Source organism: Phyllopteryx taeniolatus, chromosome 19 (assembly GCF_024500385.1).
Source record: "Phyllopteryx taeniolatus isolate TA_2022b chromosome 19, UOR_Ptae_1.2, whole genome shotgun sequence".
In the NCBI taxonomy this organism is placed as follows: Eukaryota; Metazoa; Chordata; class Actinopteri; order Syngnathiformes; family Syngnathidae; genus Phyllopteryx; species Phyllopteryx taeniolatus.
Window position 1 is genome coordinate 139,982 of NC_084520.1, and position 20,622 is coordinate 160,603.

The 20,622-nt window shown below is 44.5% G+C and overlaps 1 protein-coding gene across 7 annotated transcripts in view; it reads left to right on the forward strand.

Moving 5' to 3' along the window:
* myo15b (myosin XVB) overlaps nt 1-19,631 on the forward strand; it is a 92,577-nt gene extending 72,946 nt beyond the window's left edge. For 3 of the 7 annotated variants that reach the window (XM_061756462.1, XM_061756460.1, XM_061756461.1), the window contains exons 38-44: nt 1,964-2,060; nt 2,543-2,691; nt 9,127-9,257; nt 11,970-12,103; nt 12,181-12,314; nt 13,258-13,398; nt 18,948-19,631. In XM_061756462.1, coding sequence (XP_061612446.1) covers nt 1,964-2,060; nt 2,543-2,691; nt 9,127-9,257; nt 11,970-12,103; nt 12,181-12,314; nt 13,258-13,398; nt 18,948-19,022 — 861 coding nt within the window. In that variant the 3' untranslated portion in view covers nt 19,023-19,631. The other 4 variants (XM_061756463.1, XM_061756466.1, XM_061756464.1 and 1 more) reach the window with 4 other exon arrangements.
* Nucleotides 19,632-20,622: the final 991 nt, after the last annotated feature.

Here is a 20,622-nt window from a genome sequence, read left to right on the forward strand (position 1 = left end):
ACATAGCGCCAGAACTCCTCACAGCAGATAAATCCAATGAATTTGCTTATTTTTGTGAAAAATGCAGTCAATCGGCTTACATATCAGCACAAATCAGCAAAATGATACAATGATGCTCTGTCTGAAGGCACCCAGGAAAAACTCTGAGTATGTCAGAATTTGATACAGTTGGCCAAAAAAATAGAGAAAACAGTTCAGCAGCTACAACCATCAACGAGCTGGCTTGACTCAATACCATCTGACATGTTCAAAATGATTGGGAAGTCTGTGTTAACTGATTTGCAGCAAATAATTATTTGCTCACTTCAGTCAGGCGAGTTTCCTAAAGCTCTTAAAGTGGCTGCCATGGAACCTCTTCTAAAAAAATAGAACGCTAGACGCTTCCATGTTAGCAAGCTATAGACCCATCTCAAATCTCCCCTTCATAGCCAAGATTGTCGAGAAAGTTAGTTTTGATCAACTCAGCAATTTCTTGAACATTAATTGACTTTTTGACAAATTTCAATCAGGTTTCCAAACTCATCACAGTACTGAATCAGCGCTCATAAAAGTACTAAATGATATAAGGTTGAATACTGACTCGCGAAAGGTGTCAATTCTGGTCTTTTTGGATCTCAATGCGGCTTGTAATATGGTGTAGCGTATATTGGTTGAAATGAAAATGTAATTAATTTGGAAAAGATACGAAGGAAGGTAAACGCCTGCGTTCACTTCCGGGTTAGTCCGATTTACGGTTTAATCGTTAAAAATCAAACTAAAGGGACACCACGTCACTTTTTATATGTATAAAATTTAGAGAAAGTGAGGAGAAACTTTAGCAATCACGCTTGGCTGGAAGCTTACCTGGTAGTTTAGTAGCAGCTGGTCTGATTGCCTAGCGGTGGCTCGTAGAGGCTGGGAAGCAGAGTCTGTTCTCATCCCGGCCGTCGCGTTGGCCGAACTGCGTGTCCGGAAAAAAAGAAGGGGAGGGGTGGCCCAAAGCCGCCCCGTGGCTGGGGAGCTGCTAGCAAGAGCCAGGCAAGGAACCAAGAGGGAAGAGCAAAAAAAAGAAAAAGAAAAAGAGAGAGAAGGAGGGAGTCAAGAGTTAAATACCCCGGGGGGAGGTGCAAGACAGACGGCCACACCCATCAGCTTGAATCTAGTGTATAATTTTGACCCATAAAATGTGTTTAAAAATCATATATTAATATAAAATAACCCAAACTTTGTACTCTTCACTCACAGGTCAAGCATATAGAGTGACTGTTTACTTTAGTCTTGGCAAATCAACTGCTTATGGTTCAAATCACATTTCATGCTGCTTGGGCTCAAATCAAAACAAATAGTTTTCGAAATCTCACGGCTGCGCTTGTAAAGTTGACACACTGACACAGAAATCATACATTTGGAATAATTTGGCAGAGTTCGTAAAATATCAAAACAGAAGTTTTCCTTTGGTTAAACATCCAATGAGAGTCCACGGCTCGGCTTTGCAGTTCCTCTCAACGTCAGCGGGTGTTGCCTTGTGCGCACATTTGTCGATACATCCATTTTTGCTGCTGCCAGTTCAAACGAAGAAAAGGACTCTTTGATGACTGTAAACCAAGATTTTCGAGGGGACCTGCTAATTAATTTAGGGTCCAGTAGGCATCTTCTTGTGGTAGTCTCATAGAGGGCCGCTTGGAAGAATGCAGTTTATCAAGGTGGCGGTGCGGTGGGGCTGGGGGGTTCTGGCAACTGGGTCAGAGTCACTACAATCGTAAAAAAAACAACCGTTTATTGTACAAGTACACCATCCGCTGATGACTGCATAAATATTATGCTGCTGAACACACAGTACTGTATGTCCTAAAAAAATGGAGTATGTTTGGTGGGACACACTGTAATCGTCCATGACCACACAGTTCTAGTTTCATGAGTCTGTGAAGAAAAGCATCTATTTTTGAACTAACAGCACTTATTTGTATTGTTTGTCCTCCTCAAGATTGCTGCTGATGTGGTAAACAATCTCTGCAAAGAAATGAGTATCTCAAATCTCTCCGAAATGCGAGAATTCTCTATCTTCGCCAACAGACAGCAAGGTACAATTGAGACGTGCTTGACATTTTCCTTTGGCATGCTACTGTTTATCATTCATACTGCCTGCCAATTACATACAGGCTCTACTCTGCATGAACAGACTGCCTGACAAAAAAATGTGTATCAGGAATAACTGACCTCTGCTGCCTCACAGCAAGAAAGTCATCAGTTCAGTGATGATTGGACATTGAATCATAATATACAATTAGGGCAACTATCCCACAAAGAAGTTGTGATGAATAATAGCCATGTTTTTTTTTTATCTTGCTGGACCTTTACATACTTGTATTTGAGTTCACTAGAATCCTAATACTTGATTGATCCCAGGGGAAAGTGTTTATGTAAGTGACTCAATTGGTGAATGTGGTGTTGGGGGCATTTTTTTCTTCTTTTTTTTAACTCTTTGGCATCTATAAAGGCAGTTATAAAACTGGTGAAAATGTTACTGTTATTGAATAAATGAGTATGAACTGCTTAATTTCAGATGGAATGGTGCGCCATATTCATTCCAATGAGTACCTGATGGACTTTCTGCTGGATGATGGCTCCATTTTCTTGTCGTTAAGAAGAGTGATGTGGCGAAACCCTCTGTGTTTCAACAATGATTTATACGTGGAGTTTCACTATCAACAGGTAAGTTACTAGTTCCTGTCTCCCTCCCTCCCCACCGTGCTGATATACATATCAGCTGATATATATATCAGCACGGTGGACGACTGAGGGACCCCGGTGGAGTTTGTATATTCTCCCCGTGTTTGAATGGGTTTTCTCCGGGTTCCTCACACATTCCCAAAACATGCATGGTGGGTTAATTGAAGACTCTAAATTGCCTGTATGTCTGAATGTAAGTGCGAATGGTTGTTTCTCTATGTGTACCCTGCGATTGGCTGGTGACCAGTTCAGGGTGTACCCTGCCTCTCGCCCAAAGTTAGCTAGAATAGACTCTAGCACGCCCGTGACCTTAGTGAGGATGAGCGGTATGCAAAATGTATACATATGTGTGAGTGGACGGACGGCCAGACGGACAGACAGATAGATCGATCTCCTTGAGCCATCACCTTATTGTGGTGGAGGAGTTTGTGTGTCCCAATGAACCGAGGAGCTAAGTTGTCTGGGGCTTTATGCCCCTAGCAGGATAACCCATGGCAAAGAGGTCCTAGGTGAGGGACCAGACAAAGTACGGCTCAAGAACCCCTTATGATGATGGAAAATATTGGATCTCATTTTCCCTCGCCCGGATGCACCGGGGCCCCCCTCTGGAGCCAGGCCTGGAGGTGGAGCTCGAAAGCAAGCGCCTGGTGGCTGGGCCTCCACCCATGGGGGCCCGAAAGGGTAACGTGGGTCCCTCTTCCCATGGGCTCACCACCTGTGGGAGGGGCCATAGGAGTCGGGTACAATGTGAGCTGGACAGTGACCGAAGGCAGGAACCTTGGCGAGCCGATCCCCAGCTACAGAAGCTGGCTCGAGGGACGTGGAACTTCACCTCTCTGGCAGGGAAGGAGCCGGAGCGGGTGTGCAAGGTTGAGAAGTTCCGACTAGATATAGTCGCCTCCACAAACAGGTTGGACTTTGGTACCAGTCCTCTTGAGAGGGATTGGACTCACTTCCACTCTGGAGTTGCCCACGGTGAGAGGCGCTGAGCAGGTGTGGATATACTTGTTGCCCCCCGGCTCAGCGCCTGTACATTGGGGTTCACCCTGGTAGCCTCCCTCCCCCTTTGGGTGGGGGGAAGGGTCCTCCTTCTATGCACTAAAAGGCAGTTCAGAGTACCCACCCTTTTTGGAGTCCTTGGAGTGGAGGGGGTGCTGGAGAGGGCTCCCGCTGGGGACTCCATCGTTCTGGTGGGGGACTTCAATGCTCACGTGGGCAATGACAGTGAGACCTGGTAGGGCGTGATTGGGCGATCAGAACCTGAGTGGTGTTCTGTTATTGGAGTTCTATGCTCATCACGGATTGTCCATAAGGAACACCATGTTCAAGCATAACGGTGTTCATATGTGCACTTGGCAGCAGGACACCCTAGGCCGCAGTTCAATTATCGACTTTTTGGTCGTGTCATTGGACTTGCGGCCGCATGTCTAGGACACTCGGGTGAAGAGAGGGGCTGAGCTGTCAACTGATCACCACCTGGTGGTGTGTTGGCACCGATGGTGGGGGAAGATGCTGGTCCGACCTGGCAGGCCCAAACATATTGTGAGGGTCTGCTGGGAACGTCTGGCAGAATCCCCTGTAAGAAGGAGTTTTAATTCCACCTCCGGCAGAACTTCACCCACATTCCAGGGGAGGTGGGGGACATTAAGTCCGAGTGGACCATGTTCGGCGCCTCTATTGCTGAGGCGGCCGACCGGAGCTGTGACCGTAAGGTGGTCGGTGCCTGTCGTGGCGGCAACCCCCGTACCTGTTGGTGGACACCGGCGGTGAAGGATGCCGTCAAGCTGAAGAAAGACTCCTATTGGGGCTTTTTGGCCTGTGGATCTACTGTGGAAGCTGATGGGTACCAGCTGGCTCAGCGGAATGCAGCTTTGGTGGTCACTGAGGCAAAAAGGAGTTCAGTGAGGCCATGGAGAAATACTTCCTGACGAGGAAATTCTGGTCTACCATCCGGCGTCTCAGGAGGGGGAAGCAGTGCACCATCAACATTGTGTATAGTGGGGATGGGGCGCTGCTGACCTTGAGTCGAGACGTTGAGTCGGTGGAGAGAATACTTTGAAGACCTCCTCAAGAAGGGTGTGTTCCAACTACAGGGGGCTCACACTCCTCAGCCTCCCTTGTAGGGTTTATTCAGGGGTGCTGGAGAGGAGGGTCCATCGGAATGTTGAATCTCGGATTCAGGAGGAGCAGTGTGTTTTTCATCCTGGCCGTGGAACAGTGGACCAGCTCTACACCCTCAGTAGGGTCCTCAAGGGTGGATAGGAGTTCGCCCAACCAGTCTACATCTGTTTTGAAGACTTGGAGAAGGCGTTCGACTGTGTCCCTCGGAGAGTCCTGTGTAGGGTGCCGAGAGTACCGAACCCACTGATGCGGACTGTTCAGTCCTTGTACGACCAGTGTCAGTCGGATTCCTTTCCAGTGAGGGTTGGACTCCGCCAAGGCTGCCCTTTGTCACTGATTCTGTTTATAACTTTTATGGACAGAATATCTAGGCGCAGCCGAGGCGTAGAGGGGGCACAGTTTGGTGGCATCAGTATTGCATCGTTACTGTTTGCAGATGATGTGGTTATGTTGGTTTTATCAAGCCGTAATCTCCAACTCTCACTGGAGCAGTTCGCAGCCGAGTATGAAGCGGTTGGGATGAAAATCAGCACAGTTCCTGTACGACCGTTGTCAGAGTTTGGTCCACATTGCCTGCAGTAAGTTGAATTGGGTTCCAGTGAGGGTTGGCCTCCACCAATGCTGGCCATTGTCACCGGTTCAGTTCATAACCTTTACGGGCAGAATTTCTAGGCGCTGCCGAGGCATTGAGGGGGTCCAGTATGGTGACCTCAGCATTGCGTCTCTGCTTTTTGCAGACGATGGGGTTCTGTTGGTTCAGACTGCGATGTTCAACTCATGCTGGAGCGGTTTGAAGCAGCCTGGATGAAAATCTGCACCTCCAAATCTGAGGCCAGGGTCCTCAGTCGGAAAAGGGTGGAGTGCCCACTCCAGGTCGGGGATGAGATCTTACCCCAAATGGAGGAGTTCAAGTATCTTGGGGTCTTGTTCACGAATGAGGGAAGAATAAAACGAGAGATCGACAGGCGGATCGGTGCAGCGTCTGCAGTGATGCAGACTTTGTATCAGTCTGTTGTGGTGAAGAAGGAGCTAAGCCGAAAGGCAAGGCTCTCAATTTACAGGTCGATCTACGTTTCTACCCTCACCTGTGGTCACGAGCTGTGGGACGTGTCCGAAAGAACAAGATCCCGGATACAAGCGGCCGAAATGAGTTTCCTCCGCAGGGTGTCCGGGCTCTCCCTTAGAGATAGGGTGAGAAGCTTGGTCATCCGGGAGGGGCTCAGAGTAGAACACTCCTCCGCATTGAGTGGAGCCAGATGAGGTGACTTGGCCATCTGATTAGGATGCCTCCTGCACACCTCCCTGGTGAGGTGTTCCGGGCATGTCCCCTCGGGAGGAGACCCGGGGACGACCCGGAAGAGCTGGTTGAAGTAGATGGGGAGAGGGAAGCCTGGGCTTCCCTATTAAAGCTACTGCCCCCGCGACCCGACCTCAGATAAGCGGAAGAAAATGGATGCATACATATATATATATAAAATATCACATGGGCTTACCACCTGGGAGGGGCCAAGGGGTTCACCCCTCCATTGTTGAGGCTGTGGCCGTAAAGTGGAAGGTGTCTCTCATGGTGGCAATCCCTGAACCCATTGGTGGACACCAGCGGTAAGGGATGCCGTCAAGCTGAAGAAAGAGCCCTGTCAGTCCTTTTTGGCCTGTGGTACTCCGGAGGCAGCTGATGGGTACCGGTTGGCCAAGCAGAACGCAGCTTTGGAGATCGCTGAGGCAAAAATCCGAGCATGGATGGAATTCGGTGAGGCCATCGGAAACAACTTCTGAACAGCTTCGAGGAAATCCTGGTCCACAATCTGATGTCTCAGGAGGGGGAAGCAGTGCACCATCAGTACTGTGTATAGTGGGGGTGTGGCGCTGCCAACCTCAACTCGGGATGTTGTGAGTCATTGGGCCGAATACTTCGAAGACCTCCTCAATTCTACAGACACGCCTTCCCAGGGGGAAGCAGAATCTGGGGACTCTGAGGTGGGTTCCTCTATCTTTGGGGTTGAAGTCACCAAGGTAGTTAAAAAGCTCCTCGGTGGCAAGGCCCCAGTGGTGGATGAGATTCGGCCAAAGTTCCTGAAGGCTCGGGCTGTTGTAGGGCTGTCCTGGGTGACACGCCTCTACATTGCGCAGACATCGGGGAGTGTACCTCTGGATTGGCAGACCATGGCAGACTCATGGCTGTATTATCTCAGAAGGGTGCTTCTACTAAATACTGAGCAAAGGGTCTGAATACTTATGGCTGTGTGATATTTCAGTTTTTCTTTTTTAATAAATCTGCAAACATTTCAACAATTTTATTTTTTTCAGTCAATAAGGGGTGGTGTGTGTACATTAATGAGGGAAAAAATGAACAATGATTTTAGCAAATGGCTGCAATATAACAAAGTGTGAAAAATGTAAGGGGGTCTGAATACAGTACCCACTGTGTATATAGTCGTTACTGACTTATTTTCTGTACAAATATAGGAATACTTTTTTTTTTTTTTATTACCTTACAAGTTGTTTTTTTTTCCTTTTAGGTCTTTTTACATGGATGTCTGTCACAGCTAATTTGAAATTGAATTTGTTGTACTGAATCTGAAATGATCAAACTGAATGGGAAAATATATAATTAGAATTTTCATTGCCGGGAGAATTTCAAGTTTATTGCACTTCAGTTCCAAACTTCAATTTCAAAGTATACTATTCAGATTCCGTTTTTAAATTCAATGTTTCAAATAAACAATACAACTTCTGATAATGTTCTTGAAATTCAGCTTTTTAAAACAATTATTCAAGTTTAGCAATTCAAATTCAAATGTAAATGATTCAGATTGAGTTCCTGTTGGCAAATATTTATAAATTCATAGTGGCCGTGCACAGTCCTTCGCTGCCGTCCATGAGAGTCGCAGGCTGGAAGAGCCGGAAGGAGGAGGAAAAAAAAATAAAAATAGTAATCCAAGGAAGGGAGTAGCATTAAATGTTGGGCAAATGAAGCGAATGTGTGTTCAGTGTGTATAAAATACTCCTGTTATCACACTCGTGTGTGGGACGCGAGGCAAAAGTTTGTTTCGCGTCGGATGTGAATGTAGTCAGTTCACAGCTGGGCAACAGCCTGTACATACTGTATGTACTCGTGGTGCACCAAGTACTGATACCAGTACCAAACAGACGTATTTTTATTTTAAAAATAGCGTGATATTTACCAAAACCATGTTTAATAACACAATAAGATGATGTACAGTATGTGGGCATCCTTGCATCTCGAGCTACAATGGTAGACCAGTCTTGGTTCAGAATCAGAATCATCTGTATTTGCCAAGTATGTCCAAAAACACACATGGAATTTGTCTCCTGTAGTTGGAGCCGCTCTAGTACGAAAACAGATTGAACACTTGACAGAGAACACTTTTGAGACATAATTGCCTAGTTTTCTGGGGGAAGACTAAAATATATTTTAGTATAATAATCTAATTGTTTGAATTAATATGTGTATATTATATACTGTGTTAATATATTTCATATATTTTAAAAACAAATTTGACCTTGATAGGAAAACGAGAGGGCTGATCAACATTTGTGCACCTTCAAAGCCAGTCGTCAAGGCAAAAGAGTAAGGAACCCCCCTCCTTACTCTTTTGCGCCTTCAAAACTGATCGATAGTACGTTTTCAGTTATTCTGTCAAAATGCTGTGCTATGACTTACTTTTTCTCACTTTATTTCTGAAGTGACATGAAACAGACCAAATGTCACAAATAATCATTTGCATCCAGTAGTGCTGCAATTAATCGAGTATTCTACTGAAGTATAAGGATAAAATATATTTTCACGCTGATCATTTATCTCATTTATTTTATATTACAAAACAAAATAAATTCCATATGAATCACAGTATTTTAACTAAAGCATTCTGAGACAAATAATTCATTTCCTAGCAATCATTTTTGACAATGATATACTACATTACAAAACAACCAAAGAACATTTACGCAGTGTCCCTGTAGGCAGGCCGCTGAGATGTGCCTGTCGAATTTAAACATGAATGGCGGTTGCCAAGTGCTGCGTTCATCCCCGACATATTAGGGTTTGTATATTGTTTGTGCAGATGGCTTTTGTTCTGGAAGTCTTTAGCAAAACCTGGCACTCTTGAATGGAAAGCCGTTCTTTGACGCCAGAATGAGCGTGTTCTCAATAACGTAAAGTTAAGTAACTCAAGTGAAGTTCACGTTTACATTCGTCCAAAATATGAACTAGTTCAGGTACAACACGGGAAATGAAGTATTATGAAGTCTGTCTCTCTCACTCTATCACTGCAGATCCAGGGTGACTACTTGAATGGGCTGATCCAGCTCACTGGAGCTGCAAATGGGTCATCATCAATCCACCAGATTGCAGAGCTGTCAGTCCTGCAGCACCTGTCCCAGGAACACAAAAAACAGCTCTCACTGTGAGTGTTCATCAATTTGATATAGATACGCGGGATGAGCTGGAGATACTGTTTTGTGTCTGTTCCACAACCGCCTTCCCCACTAAACTACTCAATTCAATACATCTAGACTGTCTCAGAAATTTAATAAAACTAAAACAGTAAATCATCCGTGTATTAAAGTTTTTAAATTAAATAGTCGACTTGAAAAAAATCCGATCCCTTTCAATTAAAACAGTCCTGGTGAACACACTGATTCTTATCTTTGGCTGAAAACTAGCTAAATCAAGATTAAATTGTTAGTCTAAATTAATCTACAACACTCTTCTCAGTCACACTAACTCTAAAACTCCTTGAGAATCTGCCAGGGGAGGAGGAGACTTTGTTGGCAAATCCAAAACCCAAACTGCTGGTCATTATGCTCTTTTGTAATTGACTTCTCAAAATTTGTATCGTCCATCCATCAATTTTCTTCCACTTATCCATGGTCAGGTCGCAGGGGCAGTAGCTTTAGCAGGGAAGCCCAGACTTCCATCTCCCCGGGCACTTCATCCAGCTCTTCCGGGGAGACCTCAAAGCGTTCCCAGGTCAGCCGGGAGACATAGTCCCTCCAGCGTGTCCTGGGTCGTCCCCGGGGTCTCCTCCCGTTGGGACATGCCCAGAACACCTCACCATGGAGGCATCCTAATCAGATGCCCAAGCCACCTCATCTGGCTCCTCTCAATGTGGAGGAGCAGCGGCTCTACTCTGAGCCCCTCCCGGATGACCGAGCTTCTCACCCTATCTCTAACGGAGAGCCCAGACACCCTGCGGAGGAAACTCATTTCGGCCGCTTGTATCCGGGATCCTGTTCTTTCGGTCATGACCCACAGCTCGTGACCGTAGGTGAGGGTAGGAACGTAGATTGACCGGTAAATTCAGAGCTTCGCCTTTCCGCTTCACAACGGACCGATACATCACTGCAGACGCTGCACCGATCTGCCTTTCGATCTTCCCTCACTCGTGAAGATATCTGAACTCATCCACATGGGGCAGGAGCTCATCCCCGACCTGGAGAGGGCACGCCACCCTTTTCCGACTGAGGACCATGGTCTCAAATTTGGAGGTGCTGTTTCTCAAATCCCAACTGCTTCACACTCTGCTGCGAACCGCTCCAGTGAGAGTTGGAGATCATGGCTTGATGAAGCCAACAGAACCACATCATCTGCACAAAGCAGAGATGCAATACTGAGGTCACCAAACTGGACCCCAGCTACGCCATCTACGACCAAACAGCCCGTATAAAGGGGGTCGGGTACCCCATACTCCCAAAGTACCCCCCCCCCCCCCCCCCCCCCCCAGGACTCTCCGAGGAACACGATCGAACGCCTTCTCCAAGTCCACAATACACATGTTGACTGGTTGGGCAAACTTCCATCTACCCTCGAGGACCCTGCCGAGGGTGTAAAGCTCGCCCATGCTTCCACGGCAAGGACAAAAACAACACTGCTCCTCCTGAATCTGAGATTCGACTTCTCAACGAACCCTCCACTCCAGCACCTGACCAGGGAGGTTGAAGAGTGTGATCCCCCTGAAGTTGGAACACACCCTCTGGACCACCACCCCAGTCTGGCAATCCAGAGGCACTGAGCCCTATATAACTGCTGTCCATTTACCATTTGTTGCATGCCCATGTGTGTTCCCCTTTCGGTCAACCAAGACCGAGTTTGTACCACGTTCGTTATTCTCACCCCTCGTTAAGTAAACTGCTATTCAATGACACCAGTAGAGGAGCGACACGAAAATCCTGCAACGAATGCCTGTGCTTGGTGGATAAAATTGATACAGAGGGCTCTATTTTCGTAGACTGCGCTGGAGCACAAATGGTGGCGTATCTCGATTTTCATGCAAGCACAAGGCTTGCTGGCGTGTTTGCCACTTTGGAAGAACCAGTCTGCGCCAAGATGGGCGTACTGACACCATGCAGGTGTGTCCTTTGACATCCACATCCATGTGACAATTTGGTGGGTGAAAGTCGGTGTACACTTACACCTCCTCAGACCACGTCTAACTTTGTGCGCTGCTGGTCGAACGCGATGGTGAATTTGATCAAGGTTCTAGCAAACAAAAGTGAGCTCCGCAGACAAGTCTGGTGGCTCAGACGTATTTCATTCATAAATATGTGAACAGCAGACATGGAAAACTCTGAATCACTGTAAAAATCTCTTTATTGAACGCATTAATATTATTTTTATTTTTTTTAAATAATCCCACGTACTGGCCGACACCCAACTAAGAGGGATTGGGGGTGGGGTGTGGAAATGAACAATGGTTGGATGTCGATATTTGAGGTCCGCGGACATAATTAAGTCGCCAGCGGTTTTCACCAGCTCGTTCTCTATTTAATAAGGATACCTGCTAATGTTCAGTGCTAGAGTCACACACAGATCACTGCATGTTCTTCCTCATATAGAGACGTCTCCATATGAGACTATATCGTCCCTTTTAAAGGAAACTAAATTATCGGCTTCGATTGGACAGGATTGCGGTAAACTGTGACGACCCACACACCAGCGCAGACATTTCACCTTTAAATGCACTGGGAATACGCCGGTCCACAAAATGACCAAAAACGGGTCTAGCCCACCTCCTCACAGAGTTATGCCAAGCACAATGCTGGAACTAGAGCTGAGAGACTCAGATTTTGCTGTATGCATTTGACTTATGGTTTCTTTTTATGTATTCCTCTGTCAGGGTGGAAATAAAGAAATACTTGCCTGCTCAGGAGGGGAAGAACACTAATCTGGATGAGATCCACTCTCTCTGTTTGAGCAAGATTGCAGCCATGAAGTCTCTCAACCCCCTCGATGCCAAAATACAATTCATTGGTTTGTAAAAAGTTCCCCCCACCCCCATATCCTTGAATTATTTCAAGTCTTGTTTGTCTGCATCGGCTATCGTATAGTGTTGCTGAGTGGCCAACATCTGTTTGGCTCCAACAATTACTTGGCCCAGAAAGTCAGCCAGCGTGGATGTCCTTCCCCCTGCATGATCAGTGTCAACCATGATGGAGTGCTATTTCTTCATCCTAAAACACAGGTACAGAATGTCAATAATTTATATTAGCATTTTGAACAGCATTGTTTTGTTAGGCCCCGAGGGGTCTATTCTTAAATCACCTTTTGGACGGTTTTCCCCATACTCAAAAAGTCCCAAAATTTGGAGTGCAAGGCCAACTCATCCAACAGATTTTGTCCGATTGCTACCAAATTTGAACCACGTACTAGACAGAAGGACAAATCTAAATTTCAGGGCAAATACTTTGTTGTACCGAGTGGTCTGAGGATTTTGAAAAATGTTGATAACTTCAACCTCAAAACTCTAATAATGCAGCTGTAAAAGGTCAGATCTTGATCAAAGTGGAGGTTTGCAAAAAGTCCTCCATTCGCTGCAAAGCCAGACGTTCTTGGCCCCCGTGGGGTGTGGGAATGCTTTGATTTCAAAATAAATTTGGTTGGATTGACAAGCTACCCCTTATACCAAATGTTGGCCCTGCCCCCGCCATTTGGAACACCCTCGAACATTCATTCATTCATCTTCCGAACCGCTCATCCTCAGTAGGGTCGCGGGCGTGCTGGAGCCTATCCCAGCTGACTCTGGGCGAGAGGCGGAGAATACCCTGAACTGGTCGCCAGCCAATCGCAGGGCATATATAAACAAACAACCATTCACACTCACATTCAAACCTGGGGGCAAATTAGAGTGTGGGGGAAAACCGGAGTACCCGGAGAAAACCCACGCAGGGATGGGGAGAACATGCAAACTCCACACAGGCGAGGCCGGACTTGCACCCGGGTCCTCAGAACTGTGAGGCAGAGGTGCTAACCGGTCGTTCACTGTGCCGCCCACCCTCGAACAGTCAACAAAAAAAACAGTTTCTTGACAGACGAATCTAGATATAATTCTAGTGTTTGCTTTTTAGAGATTCAAGTGTTGTTGCAGTCAGATCAAAGGTGCAAATATGTATCTCTTTCCTTTGCAGGAGAAAGTGTTTCAAATTCCTCTCATAGATGTTCAGTCCATGCGCACTGTGCGACCCAAAAATGCACGAAAGCTGCCATCGGTGGACATCAGTTATGGCAAACTGAGTCAGCCTCAAAAGATAACAATTCATATCAAACAGGTGATGACTCTTGCTACTTTCTTTTTTTTAGCTGACACTGCCTTTTGCCTTTCGCACACTTATCATCAAGTAAAATAAGTTTCTGGCAAGAACTGAAAGTCCAAAGACTGGTTAGAAATGATGTCTTATAAAATATTCTTCTTTAGCACTAATTTGTACAATATTTTATATACTGCTGCTGTAATTCATTCATGATATCGATGAATCAATTTATATTCCTACGATCTAACTGGATTGATCTGTGCTCAGCAAGTTAGCCTTCCGGACGTAAATATATACAGTGGGTACGGAAAGTGACATTTTTCACTCTTTGTTATATTGCAGCCATTTGCTAAAATCATTGAAGTAAATTATTTTCCTCATTGCTGTACATATTGACAGAAAAAAATGGAATTGTTGAAATTTTTACAGATTTCCTAAGAGCAGCTTAGCAAATGGGTGAAATATAACAAAGAGTGAAAAATTTAAGGGGGTCTGAATACTTTCCGTACCCACTATATATCCAGACCCTTTCCAAAAAAATTACAATATCATGGAAAGGTTTATTGATGTCCATAACTCCATTCAAAATGTTAAACTTTCATAGATTACAGATTCCGGGCCAACAGTTATTTGTTTATTTTTACATAATTTTGTCTTCCAGCTCATAAAACCCACGAAATCAGGAATTCAAAAAATTTGAATACTGTGAAGAATCAACCAAATATTGCAGGCCATAAATGCTTTAAACTGAGTGTCACACACTAATCATCGACTAATCTCAACGCACCTGCACAGGTTTGACCAGGTGTCATTCAATTGCTTCAGTTTGGTTCAATTGTCTCAGTTGGGGAAGACTGCAGACTTGACAGCTGGCCAGAAGACCAACATTGATCCCTTCCATAGGATGGGTAAGCCACAAATGTTCATAGCTAAGCACGCTGGCTGTTCACAGACTGCTGTGACCGAGCATATCAATGGAAAGTCTAGCGGAAGGACAAAATGTGTCAGAGAAGATGCACCTGCAAAAGAGATGACCGTGGGCTTCAGCGGATTAGCAAACAGAGAAGATTGAAGAATATAGCAGAGATTCACAAAGAGTGAAATGAAGCAGGAGTCACAGCTTCAAAAAACACCACATTCTGACGCACCCGCGAGATGGTCTACAATTATGGGGGTCCTCGGGTCAAGCCACTTCTGAGCCTTAGCCAACAGAGGAAACGTCTCAAGGAGAAAAAGGACTGGACAGTCGGCCAGTGGTCCAAGGTTCGCGACTTGAAACCGGGGTTTCATCGTGATCTCATAAATGGAATTAGTTCCAAAGCCGAATGCCACCGTAACAATGTGGGAAGAGTTTGGATTCAAGCCAGATGAACGCTGCCATCTTGCTAACTCTAACGAGCTGGTATGTCGAATTTGTATGAAGTCGCAACAAAGACAACAACTTCAAACCTCAAAGTGACAAAATCCATTTTAAACACAACCCTCCCACCCAGTTTCTTCAGCTGGGAGAAAAACAACGGTGTGGTCTATCTCGTTTCCCGCCAGGTTCCAATTATGGATTGCCCAACAATGCAAATACAAACGTGAATATGGCGAATATTACATACAGTATAGCGTTGCTATTGTATTGAGATGTTGCTATTCAACACGTTTTTACTTGATTGCAGTATATTGCCTTTGAAGGCATAAATGATACCTCTGTGTCAAATTGTAATATTTGTTGAAGTGCATTTTTTGGGAAAGATTTATTCTGTTTTATTTATATTTTTTTACCCAAGATATTTTATTTATTGTTCTACATTACAATGTCAATGTTCACTATTAGAATTTGAATTAAAAGTGGATTGTTCTTTAAAAGGGATGTCATTGAATTGTTTTGTCCTAATAGCTTAATATCAGTGGCCTAAAAAACATCGATACTATCGTTTGTTGTGATAGTTTTTGGGAAAATATATCGTCCTAAATAATTTGCTATCATGTCCTCCCCTAAACATATAATATACAGAGAGAGAACACGCGCAATGGATAACACAAAAATATCGTACAAACAGTAAAAACCTGTAAGAGAGGAAGATAATGGGGTTCTAGTCAAATTGATTGCCTATGACGTCACCTCCTGGCACGCTGCCAGCACACGTGGCCGATGACGTCACCTCGAGGGACACTCGCGCCCATTGACGGCATTTGGAAACAAAATGACGTCACAACCGTCATGTTATCATCTCCCCGGCATTTATGGCGCATTACAGCATATTTGAGCATCGGACCGCCTCGAGGAACAAAGAATTACAATGGGTGTCACTCACGGTCTTACCGGCAACAAAAAAATGTCATTTATGATTATGTTTCATACCTGTGAAACATGCCTCGCATCTATGGTGTGTCTGACCGTGCCCGGTGGACTTTCCCAAGGCAGCTGCAAAGGTTTCATGCCTACCCATATTTCCCAGGTCATGTCCATGTCTTCCTAAGGTCACAACCCCAACACCTGCAAAGAGTTGGGTGCTCAGATGGCTTGTGCACGTGACATTGAGTGTCTGAGATGTTGGAAGATCTGGGGAAAAAAATCCCTATAAAGGAGTATGAAGCAAATCAAATGTTTTTTCCTCCAACTCACCACAGGGCATGGGTTGTGCGAAATGCTGAGCGGTCCATCAGTCTAAAAAAAAAAATAAACCCTACTAATGAGCCTTTTTGTGCAAAGAGTACATTCTCGAGATCTTATTGAGAACATGTCCAGGCATGTTGTACCATTTGGTGATCATTCATATATCTAAACCGTAAACATATCAGTTTTACATTCCAACCGGGCGTTTCCGAGGCTCTTGTCGAGAACATGTCCAGGCATGTTGTATCATTTGATGAACATTCATACATCTAAATGAAAAGAAAATCAGAGTATTTAGCAAAGCAAATTTGTTTTTTTTCTAAAATTCCTCCTGATCCAGAGAGCTCACCACATGGCATGGGTTGTGGGGGTCATAGAGTCAGAAGAAATTCCATTTCAGTGAGCATTTAGTTACAAGTAACGACCCCACCCTGTACCTTATGCCGTACTTCGATGTTACTGACACTGGGTTGTACCTTTATTTCAATCATCTGTTTACAGTGCATAAATGTCTACATTCCTGAGAAAGTTATCTTATCTTGGCCAGCCATGATGTACGGATTAGAGACAGTGGCACTGAAGAGACAACAGGAAGCAGAGCTGGAGGTGGCGGAAATGAAGATGTTGAGGTTCGCTCTCAGAGTGACCAGGTTGGATCAAATTAGAAAGGAGCTCATCAGAGGGACGGCCGAGATTAGATTTTTTGGAGACAAAGTTAGAGAGAGCAGACTTGGACGGTTTGGACACATCCAGAGGAGAGTGAGTGAGTATATTGGTAGAAGGATGATGAGGATGGAGCTGCCAGGCAAGAGAGCTAGAAGAAGACCAGAGAGAAGGTTGATGGATGTCGTGAGGGAAGACATGAGGGCAGTTGGTGTTTGAGAGGAGGATGCAGGAGATAGGCTTACATGGAAAAAAAGGACGCGCTGTGGCGACCCCTAACGGAAAAAGCCGAAAGGAAAAGAAGAAGAAGAAATGTAAACATCTGACCTTACATCTTCAAATGGAATGATTTCACCCCTCCTGGAAGCCGTCACCTTATCGTGGTGGAGGGGTTTGTGTGTGCCAATGATCCTAGGAGCTAAGTTGTCTGGGGTTTCACGCCCTTGGTAGGGTCACCCATGGCAAACATGTCCTAGGTGGCTGACCAGACAAAGCACGGCTAAAAGTCCCCTATGATGGAAAAAAATGAACGGATTGAGGTTTCCCTTGCCCGGGTTCTCTGAGGCGGGCTCATTTATCTCTGGGGTTGAGGTCTCTGAGGTCGTTAGGGAGCTCCTCAGTGGCAGGGCCCCGGGGGTGGATGAGATTCGCCCATAGTTCCTGAAGGCTCTGGATGTTGCGGGCCTGTCCTAGTTGACACGCCTCTGCAACATCGCGTGGACATCGGGGACAGTGCCTTTGGATTGGTCAGATTTTGGTCCACATTACTGGCAGTAAGTTGGACTTGTTTCCGGTGAGGGTTAGACTCCGTCAAGGCTGCCCTTTGTCACAGGCCCTTTTGGACCACTGGCCAACAGTCCTTCTTCTCCTTGGCCCAGTTGAGACACTTCTGACGTTGGCTCAGGCTCAGAAGTGGCTTGACCCGAGGAACCTGACAGTTGTAGCCCATCTCACGGATGCGTCTGAATATGGTGGTTTTTGAAGCTGTGACTCCTGCTTCATTCCACTCTTTCTGGATCTCTGCTAGATTCTTGAATCTTCTCTGTTTGCTAATCCACTGAAGCCCACGGTCATCTCTTTTGCAGGTGCATTTTCTCCTGTCACATTTTGACCTTCCACTTGACTTTCCATTGATATGCTAGGTCACAGCAGTCTGTGAACAGCCAGCCTCCTTAGCTGTGAACGTTTGTGGCTTACCCATCGTATGGAGGGTATCAATGATGGTCTTCTGGCCAGTTGTCAAGTCTGCAGTCTTCCCCATATTGAACACAACTGAGACAACTGGAGCAATTGAATGACACCTGGGGAAACCTGTGCAGGTGCTTTGAGTTTAGTAGATGATTAGTGTGTGACACTCAGTTTAAAACATTTATGGCCTGCAAAATTTGGGCTGATTTCTTCACAGTATTCAAATTTTTTAAATTCCTGATTTCGTGGGTTCGTGGGAGCTAGAAGCCCAAATTATGTAAAAATAAATAAATACTTGAAATTGTTTAAATTGGGGGCCCTGAATCTATAATCTATGAAAGTTTAACTTTTTGAATGGAATTCTGGAAATCAATAAACGTTTCCATGATATTCCAATTTTTAGGAAAGGGTCTGTACATATGGTGACCCAACCAAAACATATCGTAAAAGAAAATACTTTTCAATTCTGCGTGCCTGTTATATGGCAGGGCCCCCACCTTGTACACTGCCAGCGTCACATACACACGGAATGGATTGGTCGACTGTGCACTCTACTGTGGCTTATGGCCATTGTACTATTGTAGCAACGCCCCATCTCATCTTAGCAGGGGCCGTAGATAGTTGGCCGGCAGGCCTAAATTGCTCACAGAGTATGTGAATAGGTGTTTGTCTCCAGTATATTTGCTGGGGACCTTTTCACCTCACCCAAATTCACCTGCAATTAGCGCCAGCTCAACCGCGACCCTAAAGAAGAAAGCGCTATGGAAAATGAAGGGATGGATCACTAACTTTCTCCGGTCAGTTTCCAGTAATTTCAGTGAACACCGTAGATACCAACATTTTCGCCCATGTGTCTTTGACCTCACCTGTATCGAACGGCATTCTGCTGTGCTGTATATCAATAAGTTGCTTGTTTTGAAAAAGAGAGACTCTGGGGATGTAACGGGGAATTTAACCAAGTAACTTCAACACTTACTCTAAATTCTGGTAGAAATTGAACATTGGTGTGATGTTTGTAATTTGTATTTGTCATGCAGCATGTGCAGTACACAAGGTAAATATGTGTGGTGTGTAATTATTTGTTCATCGCCTTGATTGTCTCTTTTAGGCCAAGGAGCTATGCCACATCCTTGCTACGATAATGGAAGAGTTGATCCATCCATCAGTGAACAGCTCCATCTGAAATCGCCAGTTGACACACTTTACTGTCTTTTTAAGTTCATGCATCTGTTTTGTTTCATTCTTTTATGATAATCCTCCTGTTATGCTGTGGGTAAAATTGACCCTGAAGTTGAAGAAATACAATTCTAAAAAAAGAATAAAAAGTAGTTTTTCAGTGTGAAAACCGCTGTTTATTGAGATGTTTACCCATTTCTCACACATTTGGATAATGAAACATGCCACTGGTCGAATTGACATTCCTGTTCCTGAGGGAGAAAAAAATGTGACAGGAGGTCTGCAATCCGCTATTGTAAATAATTCATCTGTAAAGCTCTGCTCATGTTTCTTGTATAAAAAAAAAAAAAAAAAAAAAAAAAAAACACCTCTCAATTTGGATATTTTAACAATATCCCCTTTTTTAAATTTAATTTTTAATCTCTCACTAACACCTAAGCTACCATACAAGTATTGAAATGCTTAAGTATTCGCCAAATTCACTTGATCGGGTTTCATTTGGATACTTTTATGATAGCTATCGTTATAACTATTGTAGCCTATATGGGTTAAATAAAAATGGAATTAATTTAGGAGAAAAGAATACACTGGAAGTGACGCCTGTGTTATTTCCGGTTTAGCGTAATTTTAAATTATATATATATAATTATACATATATGTGGATAAAATTTAGGGAACGTGACGAGAAACCTTTTTATCAGTCTCCTAGTCTGAAGGTTGCTACACTTTGTGAAATTTTGAGTTCTAGATGACAGAGGTTTACTTAAACTCAGAACACACACAAAATACAACCAAGAGTGGAATTTTATAGTAGTTTTAATGACAGTTCATGTTGCACTACTATCAAACGCCAGTGGGTTGCGCCTTGCATGCACCTTTGGATATTTAGCAAATAGTTTGTTGCTGTATTTGCATCCCATCGTCAATCGGTCCCTTTTCAGCTGTTGTGTGTGAGTTAAAACGAATAAAGGACTCGTTGATGACTTTAAAACAAGATTTCGAGGGGACCAGCTAATTCCTTTAGGGTCTAAAGCGTCTTGTTGTGGGCGTCTCGCAGCAGGGCGGCTTCAAAGAACGCAGTTTATCACGGTGTGCGGGGAGCATGTACGCTACACTATTGACTAGAGCCTGTACAATATCGATAGAACACTGTGAAATATCTCCACATTCTATTTTTCAGAGTTCTGTTGAACCTTTCTACCACAGAGGCTTTCAGATCACTCGCTGTAGCAAAATGAATAATACTGTTTTTTTTTCATGAAATTCTGAAAACGTCTGTGAAAGAATTCTTTCCTCCCATCAGTTTGTAGCTTTTTAAGTTAATAAAATAGATTCAAAAGCATTTACGACTTCCGAAGCAGTCTTATCCTTCAAGAGGCGAACAAAGGCCCTTTTAGAAGAAAACATGACGACGGTTAGTAGATACTGAAATCTATCATTGTACTCTGCTAGAGCTTGCATGTCACAGAGATCAGCTTAGTATTGATTTCGAGGTCTGGAAACAAAAACTATTTCTAGGGAAATTAATTCTGGCTGGTTTATGCAAGGCATCTTGGCTTGCTAAAAACTCTTTTAGCAAGGTTAGGGAGGCAATAAATGACATTTAT